Raw genomic sequence first — 19,456 nt, forward strand, 5'->3', positions numbered from 1 at the left:
TGCTGTTACACCTGAACATAAATGTTTTTCATTTTTAAAGCTGTTTTTTTCTATAAAAGTTTACCATTATTTCATTTTTTGAAATTTATTTCCTTATTAAAAGGTAGAGACACAGAGACCTGTCACCCACATGCCCACAACAGCCAGGGCCGGGACAGCAGCTAGGAACCAGGAGTCTCCCACGTGCATAGCAGGGTCACAAGTGCTTGAGCCAGCACCTTCTGCCTGCGTCCAGGGTCCAGGGTGCGCACTGGCAGGAAACTGGCTGGGAAGGGAGCAGGGGGGACTAGAACCAGGTACTTCCCGTAGGGGATGCTGGAGTCCCAAGCAGCGCCTGCACCTTTAGGCCTAATGCCCGCGGCATCTGCGACCTTAAGCGCGACGCTGTTCCACACACTGCGCTCTCCCGGCGCGCATGCTGGGCTGCCCGGGATCGACGCGCTAGGCCGGGCACCCTGCACCCGCGACAGGGCCAGGACGTCTCCTCCGCTGTGTGTCCTCGGCACCTCCCAGGATGGGCTCCCGGGAGGCCATCCCCGCTCTCCCAGCTCCCGCCCCCGGCCCCGCGCGCGCGGGAGGCACAAGCAGGGGAGGGGACCTGGCAGCGGGATCGGACTTCCTCCCTCCGCTCCGGAACTGTGCGCGGGAGCGGCCGGGACGCGGAAACCCGGGAGGCGCCGCGGGAGCCGGCGGGCCGGGCGCGGGGCCGGGCGCGGGGGTGGGGCCGGGGCCGGGCGCGGGGCGGGGCGGGGCGCGGGGGTGGGGCCGGGGCCGGGCTGCGCGCGGCGAGCTGCGCCCCCGGACTCTGCGAGCGCTGGGCACCGGCCGGGCTGTGGTCCGCGCGCGCAACCGCCGCCGCCTCCTCGCAAGCAGGCTCGGCCGGGTGCGGCGGGCGGGCAGGGGCGATGGGGGCGCGGTGAGCCGGGGCCCGCGGGCGCGGCCGGACCGCCGCGATGTGGCTCAAGCCCGAGGAGGTGTTGCTCAAGAACGCCCTGAAGCTCTGGGTGACCCAGAAGAGCAGCTGCTACTTCATCCTGCAGCGGCGCCGCGGGCACGGCGAGGGGGGCGGCCGCCTCACCGGTAAGGGGCGCGCGGGGCGGGCGGGCCGGGGCCGGGCCCGGGCCTCGCTCCCCGGCCGGGCCGCGGCCAGCCCCGCGGCGTCGCAGGTGGCGATGTCGTGGTGGGGCGGGGGGAGACGCCGGGGCCAGGACGGCCCTGCCTGGAGCTTGTTTTCCTTTCTTACGCGTTTTCTTCCAAGCTCGGGTCGAGGAACTCACGGGCTGGTGCATTTTTTTTTTCTTCCGGGCGAGTCAGGTGCGGTGGACACCTGGGGGCCAGATTGGGCTCGAGAATCGAATCGGAGAAACGGTGTCCGGAGCGGGACCCGAGGGAGGAGTGCGGGCCGCGGTGCGGGTCCAGGTGACAGTGGGGTTGCGCCCCGGGGGCCGCCCCGACGCTCCCATCTGGACGCGCCCGCGTCTCCAGCTGGTGTCTCCGGCACCCGCGACCAACCCCGCAACGGGGCCCGCAGCTCGGGAGACCCCGCGATCGGGCGTTTGGGCCTGGGACCAGTGTAGCTCCCCGAGGGGAAACCGAGGCAGTTAGCGAATCCTAAACTCACAGTAAAAAAAAAAAAAAAAAAAAAAGGCTTTGTGAAGTTGGTGTAAAAGAAGGCATTTGTTTTTCTGGAAGTTAGGCTCCAAAGGTTTTTTTTGAAACTGAGACCAGCTTGGGTTAGCTGGGACCCCTGCTTGTATACAGAGCAGCGAACGAAAATTCAGTAGTAGCTAGGATCCCTACATGACATGTTGAAGTTTCAAGAGAGGGGACCTTGTATGACCCTCGTTCAGCTGAGCAAGTCTGGAGTACTGAAAGGACCAAGCTTGTGTCCCTGGCTAGTGGCTGGACACTCAGTCTGCCTGGAGCCAGCCTGGAGAGGGCTCCTGGGGGTGGAGTCTGGTGGGCGGACAGATCCATGGGACCTCAAACAGCAGGGCCAAGGGCAAGGGGGACCAGCCTTGCTGGCCTCGGGCCTCTCAGAAAGCGAGCGGTTGGGTTTGTTACTGGGCAGTGGGGACGGCTTGGGTAGCAGGTGCGCCTTGGGAGGGGGGAGGCCGCTGGGCTGTAGCCGGCCCCTGGGCAGCACAGGGGTGCTCATTGCCCGGGCTTGAAGAAATGGAGGTAGGTGGTGCCCGGCGATGTGGTCAGCAGGGACGGGGCCAGAGAGGGCTTGTCCCCTGCTCTTGAAGGGCAGCGTGTCTAAATTTCTTGTGTGTGAAGCAGGTTGCCTGGCCTACAGATGGTCTCCTTTGTAGAGGGTGAGGATGGGGCCTGAAGCTTTGTGACTGTCCGGCAAACACTTCTGCACATGGCCTGCGGGGCATGTTGTGTGCACTGCCTTGGGAAAGACTTCCAAGGGCAGGTGACGCGCTGTGCCGCCATCACGTCACTCACCATCTAGCAGGGATATGGGTCTGGACAGAGCAGGGCAGAGCTGTCTAGATGATGCCTGTCCAGAGCCCATCTCTGATGAGCTCAGAATGACACGGTCCCCTCCCTGTTGTGATCCGTCATCACCAGGCTCCATGTTGTCATCAGACCTGTGGCTTTGGCTTTCCTTGGTGTTTCCTTTGGGTTGAACTCACTGTGAATATACAGAATATACAGAATTTTCTGTTTTTAAATTTATTTGAGAGGTAGAGAGTTACAGACAGAGAGAGGGAGAGACATAGTGAGAGGTCTTCCATCCGCCCGTTCACTTCCCAAATGGCTGCAACGGCCAGAGCTGGGCCGATTCGAAGCCAGGAGCCAGGAGCTTCTTCCCAGTCTCCCATGTGGATGCAGAGGCCCAAGGACTTGGGCTATCTTCTCCTGCTTTCCCAGGCCACAGCAAAGAGCTGGATCAGAGAGAAGCAGCCAGGACTCCAGCCAGCACCCATGTGGGATGCTGGCACTGCAGGTGGAGGCCTAACCTACTATGCCACAGCACTGTCCCCAGGAATTTTCTTAAAGGAAACAAGATCACTCAGAAAAGGGCCCAAAAAAGAAACCCACAAAAAACAGGGCACTGTGTTTTGTTTCGTGGAGACCAGAACCTTCTGTGGACTGTGAAAGGATGACCTTCCCTCTATAGCTGGACACTTTGCCTTTGGGTGTTTAGCTAGGAAGCAGGCAGTGTGGCTGTGGCCAGGTGATACAATCCTGACTCTCTGCATACCGCCCCCCACCCCCGGCTCATCTTTGTGGGGCTGCCTAGGAGCATTGTAAAGACAGGGCCCATGGGACGTCCGGGGCGGCTCCATGTTGCTGGCAGTTTTTGGAAAGTGTACAATTCTAATTTGGTGGATTTTTAGCCATTGGTTTTTAAGAGTTTAACACTTGGCTTGTGTTTATGAAAACAATGGGGGCTAAGGTGATAAGCAGTGCAACCCACTCTAGAATTTGGAAAGAATCAGGTGGAGTTAGCAAAGAGGAATTAGAAATAAAACGTAAGGGAGCAGTCATCAAGAACTGTTTTTTTTTTTTTATTTATTTTATTTATTTGAAAGTCAGGGTTACACAGAGAGAGAAGGAAAGGGAGAGAGAGAGAGAGAGAGAGAGAGAGAGAGAGAGAGAGAGATCCGTCTTCCATTCATTGGTTTACTCCCCAGTTGGCTGCAGCTGCCAGAGCTGGGCTGATCCGAAGCCAGGAGCCTGGTGCTTCTTCCGGGTCTCCCACGCACGTGCAGGGGCCCAAACACTTGGGCCATCTTCCACTACCTTCCCAGGCCATAGCAGAGAGCTGGATTGGAAGTGGAGCAGCCGGGACTTGAACTGGCGCCCATATGGGATGCCAGTGTTGCTGGTAGCAGCTTCATCTGCTGTGCCACAACACCAGCCCCTATAATGATGAATTTCTTACTAGATGGCCAGAGTTTAAACGTTTGGGATCTGGCAGTTGCCCAGCCAGACAACGACAGACTTGTGTTTTGCTGAGGAACGTAACAGACAGTCCTACTGATAGACACAGGTTTACTGCCCACACCTCCTGCTGGATGTTCCCAGAGCCCTTTCTCACGGTCTGACACACGGGCAGCACCCTTAGGTGTTTTCTTCATGGTTTCCCCAACTACATCACCTGTTAGATGCAGTGGTGCCCAGCACACAGTATAGGCTCAGTAAACAGTGGAGGGGAGTCTAGGCGAGTGAGGCTGGGCACAGAGGCCAGCTCAGAGGGTGGGACAGGAGGAGCATGTCCTGCCTCCTCCCTGCTTCCTGTTTACCTGGCTGGCTGACCACTGGGAAGCTGGAGAGCAGTGGGCTGGAGGCACAGTCCTCGTGCCTTTCTCTCCAGGGGGATGGACCATGGCCCTGGTTTCCCTGACAGCCTGAAAGGCAGGTGCAGGTGTGGCCGCAGGGACCACTTCCTGGGGCCTTGCCTGGCCAAGGAGATCCCCGGGCTCCGGGCACGCAGTGTGCTCCCTGATTGGATGTTTCCAAAGCTCTGCTGACAGAAGCGATTTTATTGCCTTGGGAAGGAAGTAAAGCCATATGCACTGTTCACTTGGGTGCAGGCTCCAGCCGCTGAGAATGTGTCTTCTTCAAGTTCAAGTGCGCCTGGAGAACAAAGCCGCAGAGGCTGGCCTGTGGGAGGCAGTGGAAAGAGGGATGCGGCCATGGCCGTCCCTCCCCCAGGGCTGCCTGCTCACCTCCGGGATGTGGCCTCCCCCCAGATTGGGCTCCCCCTGGAGGGTCTCATTCCCCTTTTGAATGCCTTCTTATGTGCACCTCTGCTGGCTGTCACATGGTTTTCCCAGAGAGGTTAGCAATTAAAAAGTTGTTGGGGCGGGGGTTTGGTTCATCGGTAAAGTCGCCTGCATTCTGCATTGCAGGGCCTGGGTTTGAGTCCTGGCTCCGCTCCTGACCCAGCTTCCTGCTAATGCGCACCCTGAGAGGCAGCAGTGATGGCTCAAGTGGTCAGGCCCCTGCCACCTGTGTGGGAGACCTGGGTTGAGAGACTTGGCCCCTGGGTTCTACACTGGCTCCTCACAGCACCAGCTGCTGTGGGCATTTGGAGAGTGAACCAGCAGATGGACGCTCTGTCTGCCTCTCGAAAATGAACAACAATGAATAAACAAAAAACAAGGGTTGTAAATTGAATACATTATTGATGTTTTCTACTTTGCAGAATGCTTGCCTTATGCCCCGGTTAATAACATCATTGATTTGTTGCAATGATGGTGATGGACTAAGCAGTTCCCCCAACCAGGTCAAGGGAGGAAGTGTGGTGTATCAGAAAATAGCACGAAGTGCGGTGTATATCAGAAAATAGAACGGAATACGGATTTTGCAGTCAAGATAAGTGTGTTGGTTACCAGTCTGAGCTGAGAGGCCTTGGGCTGGTTCATCCTGTTGCTGTGAGCTTTTGTTACAACTCATCTGAGACAGGCACAGTAACAAAGTTTGCCTTGGAGGGCTAGACTCTGCTTTCCTGCCACCCCCACCTCCCCAGCATTGCTACCAGCTATAATAAGGGCTAGAATTTAATTGTAAAAAATGTACATCAAAGGCTTGGTTGTGCTTGGCATCTACTAGGTTTGAAAAAAGCAAAGGAAAATAACACACACATGCACACACACACATGCACACAAATCAAATAACAAGAAGGCTTCTGAAAATAAATATGTAACAGATTCCATTGTTGTGAAGGATATAAAAAAGAGTCATCTATCTGTTATAAAGTGCAGCATGGGGCCAAGCCTCTGCCTGTGGTGTCAGCATCTCATATGGGTGCTGGTTTGTATCCTGCTGCTCCTCCTCTTATCCAGCTCTCTGCTGTGGCCTGGGAAAGCAGTGGAAGATGGCCCAAGTGCTTGGGGCCCTGCACCTGCATAAGAGACCCACAAGAAACTCCTGGCTTCTGCTTTGGATCAACCCAGTTGCGGCCATTGTGGCCATTTGGGGAGTGAACCAGCAGATGGAAGACCTTTCTCTCTGTCTCTCCCTCTCTCTGTAACTCTGCCTCTCAAATAAATAAATAAATCTTTTTTTAAGTGCCGCATTTAGTAAGTGTAATTAAAAGATTAAAAAGAGTTAAGTAGCAGCTTGGGGTGAGCATTGCCCAACAGCCAACGGAAAGACATTTTGCAGGGTTTGACCAGATGGAGGGAGAACTTCACTTTGGTGCAGTCTGATGGCTCCCGCCCAGTCTGGGGAACCATCTCCTGCCTTTGGAACAGGACCAGGGAGGGGGAAACTGACACTCTGGGGGAGTGGCTTGGGCTCAGTATGACTTTGTCTGAAGGACTTGGTCCTGGTGTTGCCTTTCTTGGCTGCTTGTGCCTGATATTGGCTGGAGTCCTGCTCAGGTAGCGGAATTCATTGGTGGATCTCATTCCCAGCATCCGCGCAGGTCTGTGGCAGGGCAACCTGCTGCAGTGTGTAGCTGACTCTTATGCTGTCTAGTTTCCAGAAGCATCATAAGCGGGGGAAAAAAACACACACACAAAAACCGCATATAAAGGAAGTAGTTTGATATCAGGATTAAATCGGTAAGAATTAAATAGTAAAATAGGGTGCATCTTTTTAAGGTCTGGTAAGTCAATATGAAAATGTGAGGTTTACTGAGAGCACAATGAGGGCATTGTGTTTGCAATGAGATAATCAGAGGAGGCAGGACTCTGTCGCTCCAGGACCTGGTGAGAGGTGCAGACCGCGTGGGTGGCGGGCGGGGAGGCTCAGCCATTTCAGCCCAACTGGAACCCTCAGGAAGAGCTGAAATAACTTAGGGCCTGGGAGCTTGTCAAGCTTTTGCTTGCTGGCTCTAAAGGGATGAAGATTTGTGCTCTTAGATCCGCATTTTGGTGGCATTAGACAAAGGAAGACTTTATTTCAAATGAAATAGTAAATCTGATAATATTTCCAGCACTTTCTCTCTCTTTTTCTCATTTATTTATTTATTTATCTGAAAGGCAGAGTTACAGAGAGGCAGAGGCAGAGAGAGAGGTCTTCCATCCCCAAATGACCATAATGGCCAGTGCTGCAGGCCAGGGCTTTACCATGCTGTGCCACAGCACTGGCCCCAAAGGGCTGGATTTGGCGGTTAAAATGCCCACATCTGGGGGCTGGTGCTGTGACAGAGCGGGTAAAGCCATTGCCTGCAATGCCGGCATCCCATATGGGTTCCAGTTCTAGTCCTAGCTGCTCCTCTTCTGATCCAGCTCTCTGCTGTGGCCTGGGAAAGCAGTAGAAGATGACCCAAGTCTTTGGACCCCTGCACCCACATGAAAGACCCGGATGAAGCTCCTGGCTCCTGGCTTCCGATCAGTGCAGCTCCGGCTGTTTCGGCCAATTGGGGAGTGAACCAGCAGATGGAAGACCTCTCTCTCTCTCTCTCTCTGTGCCTCTCCTTCTCTCTCTGTGCAACTCTTACTTTCAAATAAATAAATAAATCTTTATAAAAAATAAGAAATTAGGGGCGGCGCCGCGGCTCACTAGGCTAATCCTCCGCCTAGCGGCGCCGGCACACCGGGTTCTAGTCCCGGTCGGGGCGCCGGATTCTGTCCCGGTTGCCCCTCTTCCAGGCCAGCCCTCTGCTGTGGCCAGGGAGTGCAGTGGAGGATGGCCCAGGTGCTTGGGCCCTGCACCCCATGGGAGACCAGGAAAAGCACCTGGCTCCTGGCTCCTGCCATCGGATCAGCGCGGTGCGCCGGCCGCAGCGCGCCGGCCGCGGCGGCCATTGGAGGGTGAACCAACGGCAAAGGAAGACCTTTCTCTCTGTCTCTCTCTCTCACTGTCCACTCTGCCTGTCAAAAAAAAAAAAAAAAAAAAAAAAAAAAAAGAAATTAAACCCTTGAGTTAAATGAAGTTGTTACATTGTTTCTCTTGTTAACCCATCTTTTGCTATAATGTGACCATTGTTATATAATTCACAATAGTGCCTTGGCTAGAGGCCAAAGGGAATAGAATCAGGAAAACACAGCAGGCGTCTCTCAAGCCTCGGAAATACCCCACTTTTTTACTAAGAGGTAGTTAGTATATAACACGCATTTTATCAGTTACACTTTACATGATACACTTTTGCGCGGATAGAAGATTTAATATTAAAAGCATTCACAAAATGTAGTCTGTTTTTGTAAAGAGAAATTATGAAGGGGATGTTCACTTTGTTGCTGATTTTTTCTTTCTTTTTTTTTTAGTTAATTAATTAATTTATTTTGAAAGACAGAGAGACTGAGATCTCTCATCCACTGTTTGGTTCCCATAAATGTCTCTGACAGCCAAGGCTGAACCAGGCCAGAGCCAGGAACTCAATCCAGGTTTCCCACGTCTGCATCAATGACCTAACTACGTGAGCCGTCACCCGCTGCCTCTCAGGGTCTGCATGAACAGAAACGCTGGAATCGGGAATGGAACTGGGACTCAAGCCCAGGCGTTCGACGTCAGATGTGGGCATCTTTTTTTTTTTTTTTTTTTTTAAAGATTTATTTATTTTTATTTGAAAGAGTTACAGAGAGGCCGGGTATGGGGGGGTCTTCCACCCACTGGTTCACTCCCCAGACAGCCTCAACAGCCAGAGCTGTGCTCTTCTGAAGCCAGGAGCCAGGAGCTTCTTCCGGGTCTCCCACGTGGAGACTCAAGTTTTATGTGGTGTGGGAGCCTTCAGAAATGAAAACCCAGACACCCTGGGTGCTCAGGGTCAGAATGTGAACAGCCAGAGGGGATGAGCTCATGGTACAGACTGCCAGGGAGATGGGGCAAGACCCCTCTGGCACAGCCTTCCTGCCCCTGGCTCCACGTGGAGCAGGGCCCTTCTGGAACGAGCGTTTTCAAGGGAGGAGGGGGAGGGAGACATTTCTAGGTTGTGGGGTTCTGCCTTGGGAGAGAGGAGTTCTAGTTTCTGTGACTTGCACTGGGGGAAAGGAATTTTGGTTTCTACAGCTGGCTGCAGGGGAGGGGGTGGGTAGGAGATAGGAGAGCAAGAGGTCGGAGACGTCTTGTTCCGGGAGATGTGTTGTTCCTGGAGATGTCTTGTGCTAAGGCCCTTCCAGGCTCCTTGGGGTTTCATGGTCTGAGCCCCAGCTAGGCTGAGGGAGGCTCTGAGATGATGGGGAGCGGGGAGCCCTTTCCCTGTACGTCCTCCCCTCCCACCCCAGTCCAGATGGGCGCAGGGCAGCAGGCTTGGGGACAGCATCTAGAGGAGAACGTGACAGCTGATGCAGCAGGTGTGCATGTATTTATTTATTTATTTTTTTACAGGCAGAGTGGATAGTGAGAGACAGAGACAGAGAGAAAGGTCTTCCTTTGCCGTTGGTTCACCCTCCAATGGCCACCGCGGCCGGCGCACCACGCTGATCTGAAGGCAGGAGCCAGGTGCTTCTCCTGGTCTCCCATGGGGTGCAGGGCCCAAGCACTTGGGCCATCCTCCACTGCCTTCATGGGCCACAGCAGAGAGCTGGCCTGGAAGAGGGGTAACCAGGACAGAATCCGGCGCCCCGACAGGGACTAGAACCCGGTGTGCCGGCGCCGCAGGCGGAAGATTAGCCTAGTGAGCCGCGGCACCGGCCAGGTGTGCGTGTATTAAAATCTGCACTCCAGGGGAGCTCTCATGGTTAGGTTATTGATACACAGAAAAGCTAGAAATTCTGAGATAGTTGTTAGCATCAGAGAAAATAAAAAGCTATATAAGATAGGAAGAGTGGGGGCCCCCGTTGTGACATAGGGGTTAAGTCACTGCCTGTGACGCCAGCATCCCACATGGGGGCGCTGGTTCGAGTCCCGGCTGCTCCATTTCCGATCCAGCTCCCTGCTGATGCGCCTGGGGGAAAGCAGGAGAGGACGGCCCAGATCTTTGGGCCTCTGCATCCACATGGGAGACCTGGAGGAAGCCCTTGGCTCCTGGCTTCCGCTATTTGGGGAGTGAACCAGCGAATGGAAGATCTCCGTCTCTCTCTCTCCCTCTCTGTCTCTTCTTCTCTACATGTAACTCTTTCAAATAAATTAATAAATCTTAAAAGACAGGAAGATTTCCATTGTATTACTACAGAGCTCAACAGTGATAATAGTATCAATGTTAACCCTAAAAGAACTGCAATTATTGTGTAACCAGGATGTGAGGAGCTGCCGGCCGTGGTGGCCAGTGAAAGGGCATTGAGCCTTCTATTTCTGAAAGTTGACAGCTGACGTCCACGTGGAGCATTCAGGAAGTAGAAATATGAGCATGCCGTTTGGAGAAACGATGGTCGATACAACAAGAATCTGCTAAGAATTGGAAGAGGTTGCCCTGGGGAGCTGGGAAGGGGCCGAGGGAGGGGATGAGTCAGATACTTCTATACGTGCACCTGTTAGTGTGGTTAAACTGTAGGCAGAATCTGAAATTTGAGAGAACTTGGCATTGTTTCTGGCCAGCTGCCTCCATGTGGGTCTGGGGGCTCAGGAAGGCACTGAGGCAGGGGTCCATCACTGCCTGTGGACCGTGGTCCCCCGATGCCTGTGTTTTGGCCATCTCTCCTCTCATTGAACTGTATTTAGCCTTGACAATGTCCAGCATGTGTGGGGGGTGTCCCTTAACCCAGGCTCAAAGCCGTTTTCAGAACTGCATCTTATCTAGTCAGATACTTTTTTTTTCCTTTTTCACGATTTTATTTGAAAAAAAAAAAAAAGTCCATATTTACAGTCATAGAAAATGCTCATGAAAATACTTAAAAGAATATAAAAAATAATCTCTATTAACAAATTCTGCTTCTCATTCATGCTACAAAATCAGTCCTCGAACTCACGGTAAGTTCTACCCCACACTGTTAGAACTTCGGCAACAGTCACGAGGTTATCGATTACCTAAGAAGGAAATGACCTCACCAGCGCCCACTGCAAGCCCCGGCTACAGGACTTTATTTTACAAATCCCAAAAGGTCTTCCCAGTGAGTACTTAAGGTTGAGTTAAACCGTGAAAGGGGGCCGTGGCTAACGCACTGCTGGCTTCACAGGGGACAGAAGCAGAATCGTCATTAGCAACTTGAGCCAGCTCCCACCGCCCCAGCACAGTAGATAATTAAGGCTTTTAAACTCAGCTCTACCAAGAGGGCAGGAGTAGGTCTTACTGTTAGAAGAGAAAAAAATAAAAATAATAAAAAAAAGAAATCTCCAAATACCGTGATGCCTAAGAGGTGAGATCAGGATCCTTAGGATTCGTTCTTTTTCTTCTCCTTTAAAAATACATTTTCAGCACGCAATTTTTCTATGTCCTCGAGAAGCCTCACGTTCTCCTTCTTGAGCCGCACCATGTACTGAATCTTCTGATGGAGGTTCTGGTGGCCGAGCAGCCTCCCACTCTCCTCGGCCAGACACTCCACCTGCTTCCTCAGCAGGTACTCAGATACCTTTCATGCAGGATTAAAAGACACCCACTTGGGAATGGGTTTCCTCTCCAGAGAAGTGATCATTTTGGAGTTAGAAGTTCATTATCTTTGTCTCTTTCCCAGCCTCACCGATGTGGTTCCGTGGCCATAACCCAGTCCTTTGGGGATCTCAGATTTGTTCATTCATTCGGCAGACAGAGTGGTGGGGAACTCCCATCTGCTGGTTTACTCTTCAGATGCCTGCCATGGCTGGGGAACTGGAGTGGGAGCCAGGAACATCAGCCAGGACTCTCATGTGGGTGGCAGGAGCCCAACTACCCGAGCCGGCACTGCTGCCTCCCCAGAGTCCATGCTAGCAGGAAGCTGGAGTCAGGAGCTGGAGCCAGGAGTGGAGCCTAGGCAGTCAGAGGCAGGATGTGGGTATCTTAACCCCTAGGCCAAATAGCTTCCCCTGGGGCTCATTTCTTTGTGTGTGTGTTTTAATTTTTTTTAGATTTATTTTATTTATTTGAAAGGCAGAGTTACAGAGAGAGGTAGAGACAGAGAGAGAGAGAGAGAGAAAGAGAGAGAGGTCTTCCATCTGCTGGTTCACTCCCCAAATGGCTGCAATGCCTAGGCTGAGCCAGGCTGAAGCCTGGAACCAGGAGCTTCTTGTGGGTCCCAAGGACTTGGGCCATCTTCTGCTGCTTTCCCAGGCGCATTAGCAGGAAGCTGGATAGGAAGTGGAGCAGCAAGGACTCAAACTGGGGCGCATATGGGATGCTAGCGCTGCAGGCCAGGGCTTTAACCTGCAGAGCCACGGCGCCGGCCCCCGGGGTCGCTTTTCTTAATGTACAAAATCATGATCACAATTACCATCAAATTATAAACACAGTTTTCCTTTGTGGAAGCTTTTATGCTTCAAAATGTTGTTGTTTCCCAGATATGTTGGCTAAATTGATTTTAATTACCTGTAATTAAAGAAGGACAAAATAAAAAGAGCATTTCATTCAGCAGTATCTGTCACAAAACTTAACAGTGTGAAGAGCTGGAGTTGGCAGTGAGGGGGTGAACTGAGCCATGTAATGCTGAATTGCAGATGGTGGTGAGTACAGGGGCTGTTGGAGCCACAGGGAGGGTGTCTCAGAGGACCTGGGATCTCCACTGACCCCTGCAGGATGTGCGGGTGGTGTCAGCGGGGTGAAAAGTTGGGAGATAGAGCCTTCTGAGCAGTGCCATTGGCTTGTGCAAAGGCCCTGAGGTCCTGTCTCTGACAGGTTCTGTTGGAAATGCCCGGGAGTTGTCTAGCGAGGCCCCCGAAGAGGGGGAAACCACAGAAGGGAATAAGGAATGGCCAGGGGCATCCACAGAGTGCATTTTCCCTGCAGCCAACCAACTGGGAAGGATCCACCCCACAGTGCAAGGGTGGGGGTGGGGGGGAAGGCTGGTGAGCCATCGGCCACCCGGGCAGGAGCAGTGGGGGGTGGGGGGTGCCCAGGGGGAGGTGTGGTGTAGGGGTGGAAGTAGGGATGGGGAGTGAAAGCAGCTTGCTAGGGTGTTGTGTGGGGTTTCTGGAAGATTGCATACTTCTTTTTTTTTATTTTTTATTTTTTTTATTTTTTTGACAGGCAGAGTGGACAGTGAGAGAGAGAGACAGAGAGAAAGGTCTTCCTTTGCCATTGGTTCACCCTCCAATGGCCGGCGTGGCTGGCACACTGTGGCCGGCACACCGCGCTGATCCGAAGGCAGGAGCCAGGTGCTTCTCCTGGTCTCCCATGCGGGTGCAGGGCCCAAGCACTTGGGCCATCCTCCACTGCACTCCCTGGCCACAGCAGAGAGCTGGCCTGGAAGAGGGGCAACCGGGACAGAATCTGGCACCCTGACCGGGACTAGAACCTGGTGTGCCGGCGCCGCAAGGCAGAGGATTAGCCTAGTGAGCCGTGGCGCCGGCATGATTGCATACTTCTTGTCTGCAAATAGTGTCTGTTGGATGCTGGATGTACAGGTGCTGTGGACTGGGGAAGAGCTGGCTGGCCTGGAGATGGGCCCAGCGTAGGACTTGAGTCGTGGGGAGGCATCCAAGGGCAGAGGGATCGTGTGGGCCACTTTCCAGGGAATTTCGTTTCAGGGACAGGGTTCAGTAGTCAGCACTGAAAAAAAAAATGCCTCAAAGAATCTGTCAGTGGCAGACTCCCTGTGGCACCATAAGAAACTCTTATGGAGAGGGGCTGAGAGGGAGTGAGTCATGGATCCTGGCCGGTGACCCAGCTTCCCTAGCCCACGGGGACTGGGGGTGGGGTTTCAGAGAGAGGGTGGCTCAGGCCAGCTACATGGGGACAGAAGCTCTTGCGCCCGAGCCCTGTGGAGCCCACCGGATGACCTCTTCATCTGACTGTCCACAAGGAAACCAGTAAATCAGGGTCAGTGGCTCCATCAGCCATGACAGCAAACTTCTGACCGTAAGGAGGGGCTCATGGGAACTTGGGACTTGCAGCTGGTTGGGCAGAGGTGCAGGTGAAAACCTGGGCCTTGCGATTGGCATATGAGGTGAGGGCAGCCTAGTGGGCCTGAGCCCTCCACGTCTGGGGACCCCAGCTCACCCCAGGCAGTCAGTGTCCTGGCCGAGCTGTTGGCCACCCAGTTGCTGTGTGAGTGGGAAAACCTCCACACCATGTTTGCTGTCAGAAGTGTTGTGGGTTGTTTTTTCTTTCACCAGTGAGTGATTTGACTAGTTGAAGTGGAACCCAAGGATGTTGGTTTAGGACTGGACAGTGATTGTGTCGCTTAGCAAAAGGCCTTCTTTGAGGAGACCACAAACCACTGAGCAAGTTGGTCTCGTCACTTGCTTGGATCTGGCGTCACGTGGTGCCCGTGTGTGGGACGCCCCTCGTGCCGTCTCGTCTGGGGTGTAGATGCTGGTGGGATGCTCATCTCGCTTCCCAGATGTTTGCTCAGTCTTCATTTCTGACTGTCCTAGATTTACATAGTCTCTTCTTGTAGTGCTTCCAGGATTCGAAACATGTAATGGTCTAGGAGGAAAATGCAGATTAAATAATTTACTGAATTGTGTAGGTTGACCATGCACGCCATTCAGGTTGACTTAATCTGTTTAACGGGATTCTATTGATTGATTGATTTTAAATTTACTTGAGAAACAGAGAGAGAGAGAGAAAGAGAGAGAGCGAGCGAGCGGGAGTGAGCGCACACTTCTATCTCTGGTTAACTCCTCAATGCCCACACGAGCCGAGGCTAGCCTGGGACCAGAGCCAGGAGGCAAGAGGCAGGAGCGCCCCAGGTCTCCTGGGTGGGCGCAAGGATTACAACCACTGGAGTTATCATCGCTGCCTCCCAGAGCTCCCATGAGCAGGAAGCTGGAGTCAGGAGCTGGAGCTGGGTGTGGAATCCGGGCTCTTCGGATGTGAAACTCGGGTGTCGTGTCATCCTTACTGCTCGGCTGCTCTGAATAAGTTTGTGTCCCATTAGTTGAGATGTAGTGAAGTTTTAAGTAAGAAATAGAATGGCATTTTTAAAAAAGATTTATTTATTTGAAAGGCAGAGTTAGAGAGAGAGAGGAGGGAGGAAGAGACGTAGAGATCTTCCATCAAAAGCCACAATAGCTAGGGCTGGGCCAGACCGAAGCCAGGAGCCAGGAGCTTCTTCCAGGTTTCCCACGTGGGTGCAGTGGCCCAAATATTTGGGTCATCTTCCACTGCTTTCTCAGGCACATTAGCAGGGAGCTTGATAGGAAGTGGAGCAGCTGGGACTCAAACCAGTGCCCATAAGGGCTGCCAGCATCGCAGGCGGCAGCTTTACCCATTATACTGCAGCGCCTGCCCCGATATAATGGCATTCTTAAAATCAGATTTGCCTGGCAATGAATGATTTGGAAGCAACTTGTGAACTTTCTCACCACGGCTTGTAACCACATAAAAAGACAGGATAGCCGAAGCTTAGAGATATTTCACCTGCCTTAAGAGTATGTAGAACTCGTGTGGATTCTATTTCGGTTATGTTGTTGTTGTTTTGCTCTTTTTTGTTTTTTAAGATTTATTTATTTTGAAAGGCAGAGTTACAGATAGAGAGAGGGAGAGACAGAGAGATCTTCCATTTGCTGGTTCACCCCCCAAGTGGCTGTAACCACTAGCGCTGGGCCAGGCCAAAGCCAGGAGCCAGGAGCTTCACCCAGGTCTCCCATGTGGGTGCAGGGGCCCAAGTACATGGGCCATCTTCCACTGCTTTCCCAGGAGCATTAGCAGGGAGCTGGATCGGAAGTGGAGCAGCTGGGACTCAAACGAGTACCCCTATGGGATGCTGGCGATGCAGGCAGCAGTTTAACTTGCTACACCACAACTCCAGCCCCACTGTTCTGCTGTTATGATGAAAAATAAATGTAAAACACAAGCAAGCCATTATGAGTGAGCTGGAGGAAAGTGTCAGACTAGATCTTAGTAACTGCAGTGTCTCCAAAGTGTGTGTGTGTGTGTGTTTCAACCTGTAGCTTCCCTTTGATTCCTTAGGTGAAGGAAGATTGGATAGTCATTCAGGTTTCAAAGCTGACACCGTTTAATCTCAGTGTAATGAGACTGTGTGTTAATGTGGGAATTAGGTTCTAGGAAATAGGATTTGCAGGAGGCCATGGATTTGGACTGGCCGCTTGTACTGGACCCAGTAGATGAAACCAATACAGAGTTTAACCACAGTAACCGAACTTTGGCTGATTGCAGAAGTCCGTGTGGCTACTTAACTGATGGGGCTGTAATGTAATTAAGCTATAACTAACTTAACTGACTGGGTGATTGAATAGGCTGTAGTCAGGTTATTTTCTATGCCTCATTCCTGTTTTCTTTTTTTTTTTTTTCTTTAAGGATTTACTTATATATTTGAGAGGTAGAGAGAGAGAGAGGGAGAGAGAAAAATACCTTCTATCTCTTGGTTCACTCTCCGAATGCTGGTAACAGCTGGGGCAGGGCCAGGCTGAAGCCAGGAGCCAGGAGCTCCATCTATGTGTCTCACACTGATGGTAGGAACCCAAGTACTGGGGCCATCATCTGCTACCTTCCAGGAGCACTAGCAGGAAGCTGGATCAGAAGCATGAAGGCGGGTCTTGAGCCAAAGCACTGCACTATGGGATGCCGGCATCCCAAGCAACGGCTTAACCCACTGCACCTACACCCTGTTTTCCTATAAATGCCGTGTGATGGGGCATTAGCTCAAGTTCTCAAAGCCTCCTCTGGAGGTCCAGGTGAGTTGCTCTTTGTTTTCCTTTGCCTTTTTTTTTTTTCTTTACTAAATTTAGTTGATCGAAGGAAGTTTCCTGTTAATGAAGGTTAAACATTGCTTGAGATGAAAACAGTTCTTAAAGTCAGCAGGCCATCTCGTTTTTGGTTATCTGCCCGTGTTACCTGGTGCTCCTGGGAGTGAGAGCCTATATTTGGGAGCGTCTGGTCACCCAGTGAATTCACCCGGGGCTCCTGCTCCCTGAGTGGTGGGCAGTCTGTGTCCATGGCTGTCGCCCTCTCTGTGGCTTGGCCAGTGTATAATGTTGAACTTGGTAAGTGTCCGCTGTGACACCAGCTGCTTGGTGGAAGTACCCAGGGCTCCCGGACAGCCAGGTGAGGCCAGCAGATCAGGCTGAGAATGGCTGTTGGGTGAGGTTGGTGGTGGTTTTCGCTAGAGCTCCCGTTCTGCTTTCTGCTGTTCAGATGGCGTGTAATGCAAAAGTCTGTGCTGGGCAGCTGTCCGGTCTTCCAGCCTTTTGCTGGTCTTCATTTATCCGAGAACACTTAGATTTGAGGAGAAAAAGGGTGAGGGAGTCTCTTCTAGAACTGGAAGATTCTAGAATGGGAAAATTCTCTTTGATAGGATGTATTTCACCTTATAAGCTGTTCTCCTTGTTTGATTTTAATTTCCTGGATGATCTGGAAAGCCAGACTTGAACATTCTACATTAAAAGCCAAAAGTTAGGGCCAGCGCTGCGGCTCACTAGGCTAATCCTCCGCCTGCGGTGCTGGCACACCGGGTTCTAGTCCCGGTTGGGGCGCCGGATTCTGTCCCGGTTGCCCCTCTTCCAGTCCAGCTCTCTGCTGTGGCCTGGGAGTGCAGTGGAGGATGGCCCAAGTGCTTGGGCCCTGCACCTGCATGGGAGACCAGGAAAAGCACCTGGCTCCTGCCATCGGATCAGTGCGGTGCACCGGCCGTAGCTGCCATTTGGGGGGTGAACCAACGGCAAAGGAAGACCTTTCTGTCCCTCTCTCTCACTAGCCACTCTGCCTGTCAAAAAAAGAAAAAAGAAAGAAAATACAGAAAATCAGAAACTCGAGTGCAGTGAAGGAAGTCGTCTGCTCACTTGTTTCTGTGAATGAATGATGGGTAGGGATGAACTCCTGTGAGCCATTTTTATTGCCGCGTAGTATCCTACGTGAGTTTGGTAATGAGTTCCAGTGGTGCTGCGGGGACGCCTGGTGTTTGTGCGGTGGAGGAGAGCCTGGTGGAGCCGGGTCTGTGAGTACACATGAAAAGAGCTGTTCGGGAAGAAACGTGTTTCTAAAGGCTGTGAAGTGGTGTCACCTGCAAACTGCCGATGGGAACCTGTGGAACGGCAGGATTCCTGGGTTGTCGCTAGAAACTAAGGTGGCGAAGAGTTAAAATTCTAATGTATGGTAATTAAACCTAGAAATAACTCCCTTTGCAAGGGATGTAAGACACGTCTTTGGTACGTGAAGCTGTAAGGTATAACTGTGTAAAGTTAGGACTTTTGTTCTCTGTGCAGGTAAGGTTTTCTGGAATAATTGAACTGCTCTTCATGGGAAATAGAGCTTGGTTAGATATCTTTCTGACTTAGGAAAACTGAATCCTCCTAATTGAAGAACTGGGCTTTTTCCCAAGGGCGTGTAGCTTTCTGTTTGTTCTGTCATTCATCATTCTGGTTAAATAAATGACTGTAGTTACGGTGAACTGTGCACTTATTTTGCCCCAGCGTTTTGGACCTTTGTCTTTGACACGTTTCTCAAAATCAAATTCTAGATCAGGTGTCGTGTCTTGACTTTAAGTTAACTTCAAGATATTCCAGAAGGGCCCAGGATCACTCTGAAGGAAACATATTAATTAGGCTTATTTGGTACAGTAAATGGGAAGCATTGTCAAATGATGCTAAGTCTTTGAGTTACATTTATATAGATGTTACTAATGTGTTTCAGAAATTCTGTGACATTTATAGAAAGCATTACACTAGGTCTATCAGATAAAATTCTGGTTATCTTAGAATGTTATATAACAGACAACCAAATTTCCTTGTTGGTTGCATCAGTTCCTGAAGTGTTTCCTCTCCAAGGTGACTCGTGGAAAAGACTGACAAAGATTCTTGGTGACTTTGAGATCATACATATTGCACTGAGTGAGTTCCTAGAACTCTAATAGAGAGTGAAGCAAGCAGCATAGGCACTGAATACTGGGGAAATGCTTGGACAGGTTTTCCTGCTGGGTCAGCCAGTTCTGAGAGTGTTGTAACACGCGCAGGTGATCTCAAGATTGATCAACCTTGAAAACTGACAAACAGGGCCATACACCTGAATTGGGGGAATAAAACCGATATTGGAAGAGAGTGAATCAGTGTTAAGTGTGGACTCAGAGTTGCTAGGGGGTTGGCTGGCAGGTCTTTGAGGCTTCCATCATTGGAGGTTCTGCACTCTGCCTCATCGTGGAGTGTACAAAATGATACAAATCAGGGGAAAACACTGGTGCGGTGGGGTTCTGGCCAGCCAGTGTTGGGTTTAACAAGTCCATCATCCTGGGAAGATGATCAGAATTTCAGATAGTATACTTCTGCTATCTGATCGATCTTTTAAATGTTTGCAAAGGGATTTTGTTCAATTGCTGTTACCTACACTGAGATATGGATATATTCTTGAAATTCTCTATTCTCTGGTTGTGTAGAAGCCTTCCAAGTAGAAAGACTGATGTCATAAGAACAGTTAAAAGTTTATTCACGATTATTATGGGGCATTCTTGGAGATCTCCTCCAGCTGCAGAGAAAACTTTTTTTTTTTTTTTTTTTTGTAAATTATGGACTTGGTTCCTCTCATTACCCATACCCATAAACCTCAGGTCTTGGAAACTTGGCTTCATCTTTTTTTTTTTTTTTT

The 19,456-nt window shown here is 51.4% G+C and overlaps 1 protein-coding gene and 1 long non-coding RNA gene across 10 annotated transcripts in view; one reads left to right on the forward strand and one right to left on the reverse strand.

Annotated features, from left to right (window-relative positions):
• Positions 1-766: 766 nt before the first annotated feature.
• Positions 767-19,456, forward strand: part of TBC1D8 (TBC1 domain family member 8) — a 131,092-nt gene continuing 112,402 nt past the window's right edge. For 2 of the 9 annotated variants that reach the window (XM_089327477.1, XM_089327480.1), the window contains exon 1: positions 16,300-16,557. In XM_089327477.1, coding sequence (XP_089183603.1) covers positions 16,503-16,557 — 55 coding nt within the window. In that variant the 5' untranslated portion in view covers positions 16,300-16,502. Of the gene's footprint in view, positions 1,081-16,299; positions 16,558-16,686; positions 16,867-16,906; positions 16,928-17,797; positions 17,817-19,456 lie in introns of those variants that run through there. The other 7 variants (XM_089327478.1, XM_089327481.1, XM_051835502.3 and 4 more) reach the window with 6 other exon arrangements.
• On the reverse strand, positions 13,088-16,375 carry LOC149127999 (uncharacterized). The gene is made up of 2 exons (XR_016230237.1): positions 16,235-16,375; positions 13,088-14,344 (listed from the first exon to the last, which is right to left on the reverse strand). It is a non-coding gene; the product is annotated as an uncharacterized LOC149127999 (long non-coding RNA).

The sequence above is a fragment of the Oryctolagus cuniculus genome, chromosome 2, assembly GCF_051225735.1.
Source record: "Oryctolagus cuniculus isolate XC-2025 breed Fujian yellow rabbit chromosome 2, ASM5122573v1, whole genome shotgun sequence".
Classification (NCBI taxonomy): domain Eukaryota; kingdom Metazoa; phylum Chordata; class Mammalia; order Lagomorpha; family Leporidae; genus Oryctolagus; species Oryctolagus cuniculus.